Source organism: Mytilus californianus, unplaced genomic scaffold, assembly GCF_021869535.1.
Source record: "Mytilus californianus isolate M0D057914Y unplaced genomic scaffold, xbMytCali1.0.p SCAF_4, whole genome shotgun sequence".
Taxonomy (NCBI): Eukaryota; Metazoa; Mollusca; class Bivalvia; order Mytilida; family Mytilidae; genus Mytilus; species Mytilus californianus.
In genome coordinates this window covers 106653621-106668783 of record NW_026262690.1, presented here as the reverse complement: position 1 = coordinate 106668783, position 15163 = coordinate 106653621, and the positions used below count along the sequence as shown (strand labels likewise).

At 33.2% G+C, this 15163-nt stretch overlaps 1 protein-coding gene across 1 annotated transcript in view; it reads right to left on the bottom strand.

Moving 5' to 3' along the window:
* The window catches only part of LOC127737178 (uncharacterized), a 47721-nt gene extending 32903 nt beyond the window's left edge, over positions 1-14818 (bottom strand). Inside the window, exon 1 of the mRNA XM_052247709.1 lies at positions 14594-14818. Within this exon, the coding sequence (XP_052103669.1) occupies positions 14594-14818 (225 nt within the window). The remainder of the gene's footprint in view (positions 1-14593) is intronic.
* Positions 14819-15163: the final 345 nt, after the last annotated feature.

The window sequence follows — 15163 nt, the reverse complement described above, 5'->3', positions numbered from 1 at the left end:
TTAGTAAATAAGTATCTATTAAAGGAACTTAATAACAAACAGGTTAATATAAATAGAATAAATGGTATAACTTAAATTATCTCTCACCACACTGAGTCATACAAAATCTCTCAATATTTGAACCATTAAAAAGCATGTAATATTCGAGAGGATGTCTACAATTTGAATATATGCAAATAATTACTATATACGTTTACAATTTATGCTTTTCTATTGAATAATAATTATGAAAGATGTATATCGTCTAGCAACTATCTGTCTTTGGGGGTAGGAACCCGAAACGCAGAATTCCTAACAAAATAACAAAAAGCTCAAAATTTGTCAATCCAATCTTCCAGAATTACTCGGCATGTGACGGCAGCTTGTTACAATATCAAGAAATGCCGAAGAGAACACCCACAGTGCTGATATGTATTATCAGTTTGGTTTAAAGAAAGTATTGTTCGTCATTTGTATTAAAGTACATATAGTCGCAGTCTTTAAGTACTTTCCTGTCCTCCAAATATACTAATGTGTATATGTAATTAATCTTTTAAGGAAAAAAATGAAGGGTTAAAAAATTCACGTTTGATTACTTGTATCTAAATCGTATATATTCTTACAGTGAAACATACAATAAAAACTACACAATGCAGCTTCTAAAATATCAGAACAAGAAAACAAAAATGCAAATGATTTGCATTTTCTTAATTGCCATTTTCTTTCAAACATATATATGCACCTAGAAGCATAACTAAATGGATTCATGTTTTCTTCTGATTTACAATGAGTTTGAAACTATCATTGAAAGTTTTTATTTGTTTCAAATTGTGGGCTTGACAATTCGTTTTCTCGGTAGGATAAAATGTATTTCTGTTGTCTATTATTGGCTGACATGAACCCTCTAGCTGTCAGTCATTTACTCAAACTCCTTAAATCTCATCATGAAATGTAGAAAAGAATGATCACAGTGCTGAACTTGTTATCTGATAATAAAACTTGGTTGATATCTTTCAACGAGGAATTATTTTTCCTTTAAGTATAATTAACAAGGATCAGCCTTAAAGGGCTTTTCTACTATGATTAATACATGTTGATATGCATCTATACTGAACCTGAAACGTCCGATACCGGCTGTTCTTTTCGTGTTCAGTATACACTTGAAAAAATTACTTTTTGAGATTTTGAAGTTGACAGGATTTTCTAATAAGGCGATAACTGATTAGACAGGGGTCCAACCACGGAAACAATAGTTGCACACATGGGGTCTAACCACGGAAACAATAGTTGCACACATGGGGTCTAACAACGGGAACAATAGTTGCACACATGCTTTTGAAAAAAAGTCTTGCGAAAGAGATTTTTTTCAAACTAAAATTGATAATCATTAAATTTTTGAGCTATACATTATTTATTCAAAAGAAAAAATCAAGATCATCGCATGTAACACAAAGAATTTTACACTATCCCGGTAAGTGTGTTGAAATTTGAATAAAAAACTGTATATGTAATACTTTTGGATAAGGTAATCACTATTTCATAATATTATAAAAAAAAAGTTAAACAAAAATGCAAAAATACAAGGTAAATTCCAAAAATGAGAAGTCTATACAAACTGATAAAATCGAAATTGAACTTTACCAACTAACAGATATAAGCAACCGTTTTCTGTCAGACAAAAACATTTGCTTAATAGTCTGGGTTTTTTTCCAGATGTCTCGAGAACGTATCGGGTTTTGTGCAGAATTGTGTTTCTTCGTCAACAACTATCTATATTTAATTACCTTTGTGGAGTATAGCGGCTGATATAGAGGTAGCACCTATATAAACACAGCCAAAACACTAGCATTGTTGTACCAAATATGTCATATAAACTGTTAAGGAGTACAAAGGCTATAAAACAGCCATTCGCAATGTTCAGTACAAACCAAGTAAATAAAAGCCATCTGAAAGAGCTATCTAGTCTGCTGATAGTTTTACACAGTTCTAAGTGCAATAACCGTAGCTGGGTAATGTCTTTTCCTATTTTGCCATTGCTATCCTTAGTTTGCTTACTAAAGAATTCATTATACGTCTCTGTCATCTTTTAGAATAGAACAGATAAGAACAAAGAATATGACTGGAAATATCCATGCTATGTTGTCAATAATATTTGATAAATACTAGTAAATAAACCCTTTGACGGTGGTCGTTGGTATAAATGGAGATGAAAAGACGAGCGAGGACGAGTCAGATGCAGATCCTAGCCCAGCAAACATGATTGTGCCGACCGATACGATGTTAAAAGTTAGTAATACAAATGGTTGTTCTAGTCTTTGTTCTTATACGAAAATGTTTAAATGCAAATGCTTGGCTTTTATTATACTGATGATAGAAAGCAAGTAATCTCTCTGGTTTGTAAGAAACGTAGAAAAGGGATGCACTATTGAAAAAACAAAGAGTCACCCATGTAAAATGAACAAGTTTAAAGTTTCGAGTTTCATCTAGAAAGTCTCCGACAAATATACCAACAATTGCTCGAACAGAATTGATTCCTAGTAGGAGTGCAAGGCTTAAGCAAAATCCAAAATGCATCGCGGTCTTTCTACATTGTGGTAATTTTGTTTTCGTCAATTGTTTTTCATTTAGACTATCTTTGAATATTTTGAAGGGATAAAACAAGCCAAACCATGACATTATTATGATGTACCAGTACATTGTAGTGGAAATATCATTTGTGCTCCAAATGCCTTCGTTGGTCCAGGCGATTTTAGCCGACGAACGTTCGGATAAAACTTTCCGTTTTGTCAATGAAGACATCGTTTCCTCAGATTCACTTTTAGTTTTAGAGAAAAAACTGTTGTAACTATTGCCAGGTTTTTTGTCGCCTCTGTGATATAAATTCCTTTCAGGGGAGAACTAGTGGAATCGACGATCATGTCCACTTTGCTGGGCGTTTAGATATTTATTCATATTTATTTGTTTCATTGAATAAAGCAATACTAAATAATAATATAATAACAACAATTATTTAAGACAAATTCAAGGTCTGGATGACATCCGGAATATAACCAATGAAATTATGTTGATAAACAATAAAAATATACAAAACCAACAATAATGAACTTTGGACGAACAATATTCATTTCATTTAACACTGACTTCTGAGTTTTTTATGTGACTCAAAGGCTTAAGTTGGATGAGGATAATTAAAAATGAGTTTTAGTTAATACTTTTAAAAATGACAATTAAAGATATTGAAGCATTGACTCATCAATTTTACGTTGTAATTTTAGTTACTTTATCCTCTGGGCATCAGCAGATGTAGTTGGTATTGACCTTCTTTTCAATTAGATTACTGAAATATCAATTTCATCAGTTTTTAATCATCAGAAATTGTTAACTATTTGCTTTGAACAATTTGCACTATTGTGTTTTTCACGATCGGTCAATTAAGAAATGACTGCCACCATTAACGCGCATTGTTATAAGCAAACAATGTTTCGAGTAAACGTCATTATCTTTTGAGAAAGCTTGTATGATATATAAGGACTCCACATCCAATTTAAAGCAGAGTGAAAAGCTTCATCAACAGTTCGGTTAATTTTGTTTATTTACTTATTTCGAAAACAGGACTCATATGGGTCAATATCCCTAATGCGCCTCGAAATGAGGAACTCAAAAGTTGTGTGTAAACAAAAAATATCTGTGTAGTGATATTGGACATGTTTCTATATTTTACAAATGACTGATAAATAAAGGCAACAGTAGTATACCGCTGTTCGAAACTCATAAATCGATAGAGATAAAAACAAATCCGGATTACAAACTAAAACTAAGGAATACGCATCAAATATAAGAGGAGAACAACGACACAACAAAAACACAACATTAAAATGTAACACACACAGAAACGAACTATAATATAACAATGGCCATTTTCCTGACTTGGTACAGGACATTTTAAGAAAAAAATGGTGGGTTGAACCTGGTTTTGTGGCATGCCAAACCTCCCGCTTTTATGGCAACGTCAAACACAACACCAAAACGACAACATCACATGACAGGACCACAATACAAATAAATGGGAGAACATATAGGACAAAGAAACACACGAATAATAGCTAACAAAAGGTACTAGGCTTAAAATTCAATACGCCAGACGTGTGTCTCGTCCACACAAGACCAACGAGTGACGCTCAGATGGAAAAAGTTTGAAAGCCAAAACAAGTACAAAGCTGAAAAGCACCGAGGACCAAAACATCAAAAAATTTGCGCCTAACACGGCCAGGGTTTTCTGCCTGGGACAAGAACATCCTTATAATTTAGAATAATTTATAATTTTGCAAACAGTAAATTTTATAAAATGACTATATAATAGATATACATGATATAACCGAAGTGGGGACTAACTACAGAATAAAAACGGATACATTACATAAAACAACTTAATCCAACACATAAAAATACACAGCCGAGTTAGCCAAAGCCTCAACGCACAAAGTGACGTCACATTTGAAATTCTAAAAAAACACACAAAGTGACGTCACATTTGAATTTGTAAAAATATTTCCCAAAAATAAGATAGGATTAGGATTGATTCAAGATTAGATTTGTAATACTGACATTACATTTATTAATAACAATGAAAATTACAATACTTATTAATATCAAATTGTAGTAGTAATTAGATAATTGATTGTATTATCTAGCTATGTCGGTGTTTCTTCTGAATCAAACTGTAAACCAAATATATCGTATAAATTTCGTTGAACCAAACTAAAATCTAATAAATGAAGGGGGTGATTAATTATCTTTACCATAACACACGAATATAACAGAAAAGACGTTAAGACATTTGACAAAATCCGACGAGAATAACAAATATAACATCAAAATTAAATACATGAATTTGGGATAGAAAAGTACCGTGACACGTCTTATAGCAATGCGGTTTCACACTCAGCAAAACAGTCACAATCGGGAATAAGTCACGTTCGGTAATTAAAAGATCAGACGACGTAATGACAAACCACCATCTAACACGTGGTAAAAATGACCTTAGTTAGTTTGGACAAAGACACATCGTATGGACTAACCAATTCGTGATGGTGTCCGTAAAATTTACGGAGTGTCATTTTAATCTGTCACCCTCATAACTTTGTTGGAGCAGTTTCTGCGTAAGGAGCACACTCCTGTATATGAAGTCTGTATAGTGTGAACAAGCACGAGAATAACGTATCAATTGAGATATGTAAACACCATACGAAGGGGCAGAGGGTATGTTACTGCTGAGAAATGGGAAATTGATAATTGGGAAGTTGAAATCGTCCCGTTTATCATAGATTTTCGTGTGCAGTCGTCCATCTGTGTCAATATTGAGGAAAAGATCAAGGTATGAAGCAGTCCTTCTAGTATCACTAGTATCCTTAATTTCAAGTTCACTGGGATATATGAGATGTAAGTATTGGCTGAAATATGGGTTATTCAATGATAGAACACCATCAATATATCGGAAAGTAAAATTAAAGAATTTCGCAAGGTGCTTTTTCTTTTTGTCTTTTAGAAGGTTCTGAATGAATTCTGCTTCATACGAGTACAAAAACAAATCGGCCAGTAGGGGTGCACAATTAGTTCCCATTGGAATACCGACTGTCTGTTGAAATATAAATCCTCCAAACTCAACAAATATATTGTCGATCAAAAAGTCCAGCATTTTGATAATATCATCTTCAGTATATTTTCTGGTAGATTCAGTGTGGTTTTTCACAAAATATGAATTATTGTAACCCAAAACAAGAAATTTGTATCTACGATTCCCATTTCTATAGATTAAGCTCTGTTTAATGAGATGGTGAAGTCGATCTTTCAACTGAGCATGGGGAATAGTAGTGTAAAGCGTAGAAAAATCAAAAGTCTTTATGTTGCTGCAAAATTGCAAAGATTGTGATCCAAGATTAAGCAGTAGATCTTTCGAATTTTTGAGAATCCACATCTGGTTAACACCACTGGTAGAATATATCTCATCACAATATTTTTGAAGCCCATCTTTAACTGTAGAAAGAATAGTAGTCAGTACTTTAGAAAGATGTTTAGTCGAACATTTTGATGACCCAGCTATGTATCGTTCTTTATATGGAGTTTTGTGTAGTTTTGGTATCCAGTATAATGATGGTAAATTTTCTTTGTTTTCTTTGATGTTGATACCAAAAGAAAGGACAGATTTGTGATTTTGTAAAATTTCGTCCTTGGTAAATGATGTTAAAGAATATGTAGGGTTACCAGTAGTTCTATTTATTCCAAGCTCTGTTGTGAGACATTGCAAATAATGGTTTTTACATATGAAGACAATGTTATTGGAGGCTTTATTTGCTGGAACAACGTCATATTTGTCATGCAAAGAGGATAAAGCATCCACAACATCCTGATTTTTGAAAGGGTTAGTAACTTTTGTGCTCATATTGCATCGTAGTTTTTGAATGGTCTTCTGAATGCATGATCGAATAGCTTTGTTCCATTCAGACAAAGTGTCAAGTTATGGTTCGTCTGGTTCGCGCTTTACCCATTTTCTTGTGTACTCCTCAACTGCATCCATCAGTATCTTGAAATTCTTTTTCCAGTTGATGGGCTGGGGAATTCTATATTTTGGTCCCTTGGCTAACAACTCTCTTAGTTGTTCATTGGTATCGATGCCAAGGTCACCAGTAATAACATGACCAGCTGGACTATACTTGTATTGTGACGATGCACATGAGCAATCCGGAGGCTTGGATTTCACATCTTTGAGGTTAAAGGCCTCCAAAACTCTCTTGTGGTTGAAAATCTTGGATGCAATAGACTTGGTGTAAGTATAAGAAATAACAGGTGTAGCTTTATTTTTGAAGTAATCAGGTATAGTTTTTTGTACACATTTCTGATGGAAAATATTGCTAATATTTACAGCATCTAAACCTTTATTGGCGAATTCTACCTTAAAAAAATTACGTTTTTCCTCATTTTTGGATGTAGTCGATACGGGTTTGAATAGTCTATGGTTAGCAATGTCCATGATTATTGCAACTAATCTATACAAAACAGAACGAGAATCAGTAACGGAAGTATTTTGGGCCTCTTGAAATAGTAAAAAAAGTTTTGACAATGGAATGGAGTATAATTTAGTTCTGATATGATGAATTCCTAAAGGTTTTTGAACAGACGTTAACAGACTATCAATTGTCACGGTGTGCACAGCAGGTGGTATATATTTTCTGTGACCATGACTTCTATTTCGTCGAGCAGAAGTATTAAATAATTGTAATGTATTGACAGTACTACACCTGGGACTAGACAAAATACCTACACCATCAATTTTGTCATTGCATCCATAGGAAATGGCTGTTCCCAACTCTCTTATCCAAAAGTCTTCTCTTTGTAAACGATATGGTGTACTCATTATGGGGTCAATTGTTGAATGATATATTTTCTCTATAATCCGGACTTTCATTGAAACAATAGAATGGTCAGGCTGATTGAAATGTTTATAGAGAAATTTGTTGTGATTAGGAAAGTAGAGGAACATAGAGTAAATGTGTAAAAACTATGGAGCTATTAAATGTGTTCAAATTATTGAATTTTCAAAGAACTTATTGTGTTAAAAAAGGGATTTTTTACCACGAGGAGCCGAATCACGAAAAGATGTTCGGGGTATGCTAATTTACGGAAAAAGTAATCTCACTTCGTACCCCGAAAATTTACCCACATATGTGAAAATGTCACAGCTTCGAAACGAGCTATCATACATATCCAAGTTTACGATATGGACTAAGCTACAGGAAAAAACGATACCATTACCGCCTATGGAAAAACAATTAAAGATATTGACCCAAATGAGATTATCTTGTATTGGCAACAAATCTTCAAAGTGACCCATTCCCGACGTATGACTCATTATTTGTGTCATGCTTCCATTATGAGTCAACACCACCACCTTTGTTATGATTATTTTCGTTTCGGTCAAACTACCATTATACATAGATGTCTGGTGCAATTCTCTTCCTTTGGCAGTCCTTGTTTGATAAGCAGTTTTTGGATAAAAGGAAGTATTACTGAATATTGACATCAACCATTCGAAGAACACGTATTATTGCTTAGTATACAACAATAAAATGGCTTTCAGTTAAACAATCGAATTTGCAATTTGCCGAAGACTCGTTTGTTAAGATTGTTTTGATTCTGAAATTTGATCACAAATATTTTACATACATTTCAACCGACAAAACTAAATTATGCACAATCAGTCAGAGATCACCTGTGATAAATGTGCCTTGAAATAATCTATCAGAATAAGAATAGTATAAAAATGTACAGAAATCCAAGGCAATTCAAGAAGGGGGAAGTCTACAAAATCTGACAAAATCAAACGTTTGATTTTAACGCGTTCTTTAACATGTGCCACATGTGGAGCAGGATCTGCTTACCCTTCCGGTGCACCTGATATCATCCCCAGTTTTTGGTGGAGTTCGTGTTGCTTATTCTGTTAGTTTTCTATGTTGTGTCGTGTGTACTAATATTTGTCTGTTTGTCTTTTTCTTTTTTAGCCATGGCGTAGTCGGTTTATTTTTTTATCTATGAGTTTACATATCCTTCTATAAAAAGTAAAATCACAAAAATACTGAACTATACCACTTTAAATCACAGGCTCAAAACATAAAAGCTGGAAGTTATATCCATGGTATATGCATATCATATATACCAAGTACTTCAAAATCAACGGTATTTCCAATAGCTTGTTGTTTCAAGAGTAAACAATTTCTTAGTTTTGAAATTGCTTTAGATAAAAATGACTCTTCTGTCACTACAACACACACACGCCATATTTCATTTAGACGTGCATAAATGTCAAACAATGATATTTTTAACCTTAAAATTACATGAATTAGTAATGCTGTCTATTTTGAGTAAATTTCGAAGTCAGACAACAAAATTAGTTTCGTTGCATCAGATTCTTTTTCATCAGCAAAATCGGAAAACAATTATTTCTTTGTGTGGCTTAAGCCAAAATCATTATATAACTAAAAATTAAAACATTTGCCCACCCCTTTGTCTATGTTGATGTTCAGAACCAAAGGCCATTATGAGTTTCACTCTACTCGTTTTCACGACAAGTGTGAACAATATTTCATAATGTAAGATCAAATTACCTTTTCCTGGAGGATGGCCGCTGAAATAGATGTTGCACCTATATAAACACAGCTGACAATGAGCCAAAACACGAGCACACTTGTACCAAATATGTCATATGAACTGTTAAGAAGAAAAAAAGCTATAAAACAGCCATTTCCAATGTTAAGCACAAACCAGATTAATAAAAACCAACTGAATGAGCTATCCAGACTGTTGATAGTTTTACACAGTTCTAAGTGCATTATCCGAAGCTGAGTGAGATTTTTCCCTATTTTGCCATTGCTATCCTTTGTTTGCTTACTAAGAAACGTGTTGTAAGTCTCTAGGTCATCTTTGAGAGTAGAACAGAGAAGAACAAAGAATATGACTGGAAATATCCATGCTATATTGTTAGTAACAAGCAATAAATAAATAAACACTTTAACGGTCGTCGTTGGTTTAAATGGAGCTGAAAAGACGAGGGAGAACGAGTCGGATGCAGATCCAAAACCAGCAAACATGATTGTGCCGACCGATACAATGTTAAAAAGAACTAATATAAATGCTATTGTGAGATATACAATTACTTTTATCTTGATTTTCCTTCCGTTTGTTTTAAATCCAAAATTTGAAAATGCAAATTCTCGACTTTTATTCCACTGATCAAAGAAAGCACGTAATCTTTCTGGTTTGTAAGAAACGTATAAAAGGGATGCACTATTGACAAAACAAAGAGTCACCCATGTAACATGAACAAGTTTAAAGTTACGAGTTTCATTTAGAAATTCTCCAACAAAAATACCAACTGTAGCTCTGACACAATTCATTCCTAGTAAAAGAGCAAGGCTAAAGCAAAATCCGAAATGCATCACTGTCTTCGTACATCGTAGTAATTTTGTTTTCGTCAATTGTTTTCCATGTTGACCATCTTTGAATATTTTGAAGGGATATAACAAGCCAAACCATGACATTATTATGATGTACCAGTACATTGTAAGGGAAATATCATCTGTGCTCTGGGTGTTCTCGTTGGTCCAGGTGATTTTAGCAGACGAAGGTTCGGATAAAGTTTTCCTTTTTGTCAATGAAGACATCGTTACTTCAGGTTCACTTTTAATTTGTACAGAAAAGAAGCACTGGCGTCAGAGTATTTGGTTTGACTAAATGATTTCAATTTGTTCAATGCTAATATGCCTATACTGTTAATTGGAAGTATTAATTGATTTTTATATCAATAGCCTAACGTCAACGTTAATCGTTGTAACTTCCATTACTGAAGCATTGTGTTATTAGTTAATGGAACTGATATTTACCGTTGTAGTGCCTAACAAGATTTTGTGAGGTATACGAAATTGACCTTAAAACGGTCGTATCGACTTTTGATGTCCAAAAATATGCAGATCGGACATAATTTGACTTTATTTACTGACTATATCATTTTGAGATTAATTGTGATTAATATATTCCAATGAGACTGAAAAATGCCTTTTTTTGTTATGATAAATAGTAATTTAACCTGGCGTAGCCGTGCGTGAAATGTATTTCGGCTTTTCCCTTCGAAAATTACTTGTTTAATGGAATAAAACGTCTTATTTGTAAACTTTCTCTTTTTTCTCCGCAATAGGCTTTTAAAAAATTATCTTTCTACTGTGTATTCTGAAAATTTTGTTAAAATAGAGAAGTTGCAATTCTTACCTATCATATTTTAATTTTCTTGATAAAACATAATATTGACTCGTCCAGTGTCCAGTTCAAAGGTCATTTTAGTTACCGTACACAGTCATGCACGTTCTTAATAATCAATAGTCATGTATGAAAAGCATAAACAGTTTGAAGGTAAACTAATAACAACTTAATCCAATCAATTTGCCTAAGATTCAATAGCAATGACCAGTCCACGCCATACAAAGTAATAGGGGTAAACTGGTTAGGGAGAAAATGTCAGATATTTGAAGTCATTATTTTGCAATAACGAATAAAAATTTGTCAACCAAAATGTTTGCTATAATTTCATAAACATGTCGTTCTGTATTGGTATAGTTTTTGGATCTTTCATTTGCGTATTTAAGTGTTTAGAAAGTTTGGGCTTCAAAAGTCTACATAATTGTTGACTTTGTACAGAAAATTCGCCTTTTTAAAACATTGAATGTTTCACAAATAATACGCGACTACAAAGTAAAATCATTTCTCAAAACACTGCAAAACATTTCATTCTGATTGATATAACGGTATTGTTATTATTGCGTTGGAATGGACAGTGGTATAGCAAACATCAAATTCCCCACAAAATGTTATCACACTCTATAGTTACTTTAATTTACTGAAATAAATAACCTTATTTTTCTACTCATCTGAAATTGATGAATATTTAGTTAAAACAATTTACAATTTTATATTATTTGCATATGGTCAATTCAAAGTTGACAGTGGCAAATAACGATCATTGTTATAAAGAATCAAACCTCAATGACTTTTAAAAAGCTTTCATAGATATACGAAGATGTGGTATGAGCAACAATAGAACAACTCTTCATCTAAGTCACTTGTAAAAGTAAACCATTATAGGTCAAAGTACGGTCTTCAACACGAAGCCTTGGCTCACACCAAACTATATCCATAGTCTTGATATGAAACATCTAACATCTCATATAAATTTAGATGCAAAACTTCATTATCAGGTATGACTATTTTTCCCATACAAAATGAACAGATATGAGCTTTGAGAGTTGTCCACGACAAACACAGTAGCTGATATGAACGGTATATTATCTACTTGTCACTATACATCATGTACTGTGTTACAACCCTAGATAAAACCGACGAGGAAATGCATTACTCGACCAGCGAAAGCTGTGTTGTTAAATGCTCTAGGGCGCTGGATACGGTTTAGGCGGTGTTTCCTCTTAACAGAGTTTGGCTAAATTTGAAAAGAAAGTTAATCAACAGAAAACTAATTGTCTATAGATTTATTCTAAAACAATAAACGAAAGCAAGTATGACAGAAAGAAAACAACGACAGTCATAGGATTACAGGCTCTCTCCAAAACTTAGGTCAGTTGTGTAATCAACAGAACATCGGAGCAAACGGAAAACATCGGTTTTTAGGAATCAAACTAATCAGACCAGTGCTAAGCATCAAAACCAAAGTACCTAGTATCTGAAACAAATATATAAGATGTAAAAAAAAAACCATTATAAATGAATGCGTCCAAAACGCATTCTGAATTTACCTTTGTCAGGAACGCTCAAAGCCAAATATTTGAAAGCCAAGGCTGAATAAATACCGAAACCCGTGAAGGACATTATGACCGAAAATATATAAGCAAACTATCGAACTCAGAGGTAAACTGAAAAAAGCAGTCCTAAGAAAATAACTAAATCAAAAGATACAACCCGACGCATCGAGCGGAAAACGAAAGTCGTATTCATGAATCGGTATAGACATAATAGGTTAATGTGACAATTATTGGGATCAAGCCAGCCAATACTTGGTAAACGTCAATCACAGACATACAACACGACCAGTTAAAAAAATCAAACAAACATACAAATATTTACTTGTGGTGCGATTTGAGGTAAAATACCATGGCACTGATTAAAAAAAAAGATTACCAAAAAACTTATTACTTCTCAGTTTAACAGTTATTTTTTTAATTGCAGTGATATGCAATCAATCCCATATGTTAATTAATAAACATTAAAGAAACTGTTCTGCGTTTGCGTTTTGTTTCCTTCTTTTATTTACTATTATAGGAAATAAAAACCATGAATAATCAAGCCGGCAGGAATCAAAGAAACTACAAGTTAAAAATTCTAATTCAAAGGCAGTGGTAAGACTGAGTGATGTATATATGAGAACATGATCATGAGTTACCTATAAACAAATTGACATTCAAAAGAAGAGACACAATTTTAATAAAAGGAGTCAGTTCATAGCAGTTGTAAAAATTATTAAACCCATCAAAGATAAAGAAAATTAAATACATATGGCAGTAAATTTTTTCGCCTTTGATTTCCGTCGATCCATCATTTGTTCTGATATTTATTTGTGTGTCGTTGCTGTGTCTTTGGTGTCACTCCAAGTATCAACAACAAGAATAATCGTCTTTTAACAGACCAGAAAACTTTGTTTTATGGTTCGTTTTTCAGAGGTTATTCAAGCGATTCTGGTTTTGCGAAGAATTTTTTTTCTGCAGTTACTTTTTAACAAAATCTAATTACTATTTATCGATGTTAAATAAAATTTATCGGATCATAGGAAGCAATACTGAATATGGCCATCAACCAGTCCAAGAACACGTGTTAAAGGAAAATAGACAACAAAAATAGTTTTCAGTTAAACAATAGAATTTGAAATTTGCCAAAGACTCATTTGATAAATTTGTTTTTGATAGTGAAATTTGATCGCAAATGTTTTACATACATTTCGACCTTCAAACGAATTATGCACAATCAGTCAGAGATCACCTGTTATAAATGTGCCTTGAAATAATGTACCAGAATAGTATAAAAAAAATATCGAAATACAAGTCAATTAAAGAAGGGGGAAGTCTACAAAACCTTACAAAATCAAACGTTTGACTTAAACACGTTCTTTATTCGAAAGAATTATCTGTTTGCATTATTGAAATTATAAACACCTTGAATGACATTGTTGAAAGTTATTGTACAATTAGTATTTGAGTCAAGGGGAAGTGGGGAAACTGATGCGTTGTTGGCATGTGGAATAATTGTCTGATTCAATACGATATAATGTCATATTCTGAACGTAGTCAACGGATGTATGTCCTTCATACAATTTACGGGACCCTGTACTTAAGAGGTAGCCTCGTGTGGTTTTTTTGTAAGGGTTAGGAATAAGTATGGGCTTGTTTTTTGGGATAGCGATAATTCACTAATGGGCTGAAGGTAATGTGTCCCTCAAAGTAAATGAATGTCGGATTATATTAACTAATTTGATTTCTACCACTTTAAATCATAGGCTCAAAATATAAAAGCTGTCAGTGGTATTCGTAATATATGAATATCATATATACTGACTATATCAAAATCAAAGGTGTCGCCCATTGCTTATTTGAAGAGTCGACAATTTCTAAGCAGCTCTGAATAATTTTTAAGTTGCTTTAAATAGAGATGACTCTTACTGTCACTACAACACACAAACGCCAAATTTCATTATTCCCTCAGTGCATCAATGTCAAAAAAATGATATTTTTAATCTTAAAATTAGTAATGCTGTGTATTTTGAGTAAAATATCGATGTCGGACTACAAAATTATTTTCTTTGCATCAGATTTTATTTTCATCGGCAAAATCGGAAAACAGTTATTTCTTTGTGTGGCTTAAGCCAATATTATTATATAACTAAACATTAAAACATTTGCCCACCTCTTTGTCTATGTTGATGTTCAGAACCAAAGGGCCATTATGAGTTTCACTCTACTCGTTTTCACGTCAAGCGTGGACAATATTTCATAATTTAAGATCAAATTACCTTTTCCTGGAGGATGGCCGCTGAAATAGATGTTGCACCTATATAAACACAGCTGGCAATGAGCCAAAACACAAGCACACTTGTACCAAATATGTCATATGAACTGTTAAGAAGAAAAAAAGCTATAAAACAGCCATTTCCAATATTAAGCACAAACCAAGTAAACAAAAGCCAACTGAATGAGTTATCCAGACTCTTGATAGTTTTACACAGTTCTAAGTGCATTATCCGAAGCTGAGTGATATTTTTCCCTATTTTCCCGTTGTTATCCTTAGTTTGCTTACTAAGAAATGAGTTATATGTCTCAAAGTCATCTTTAAGCGTAGAACAGAGAAGAACAAAGAATATGACTGGAAATATCCATGCTATTCCGTTAATAACATTTAATAAATGAATAAACACTTTAACGGTTGTCGTTGGTTTAAATGGAGCTGAAAAGACGATAGAGAATGAGTCGGATGCGGATCCGAAACCAGCAAACATGATTGTGCCGACCGATACGATGTTAAAAATAACTAAAACAAATGCTATTATGAGATATACAATTAATTTTATCTTGATTTTCCTTCC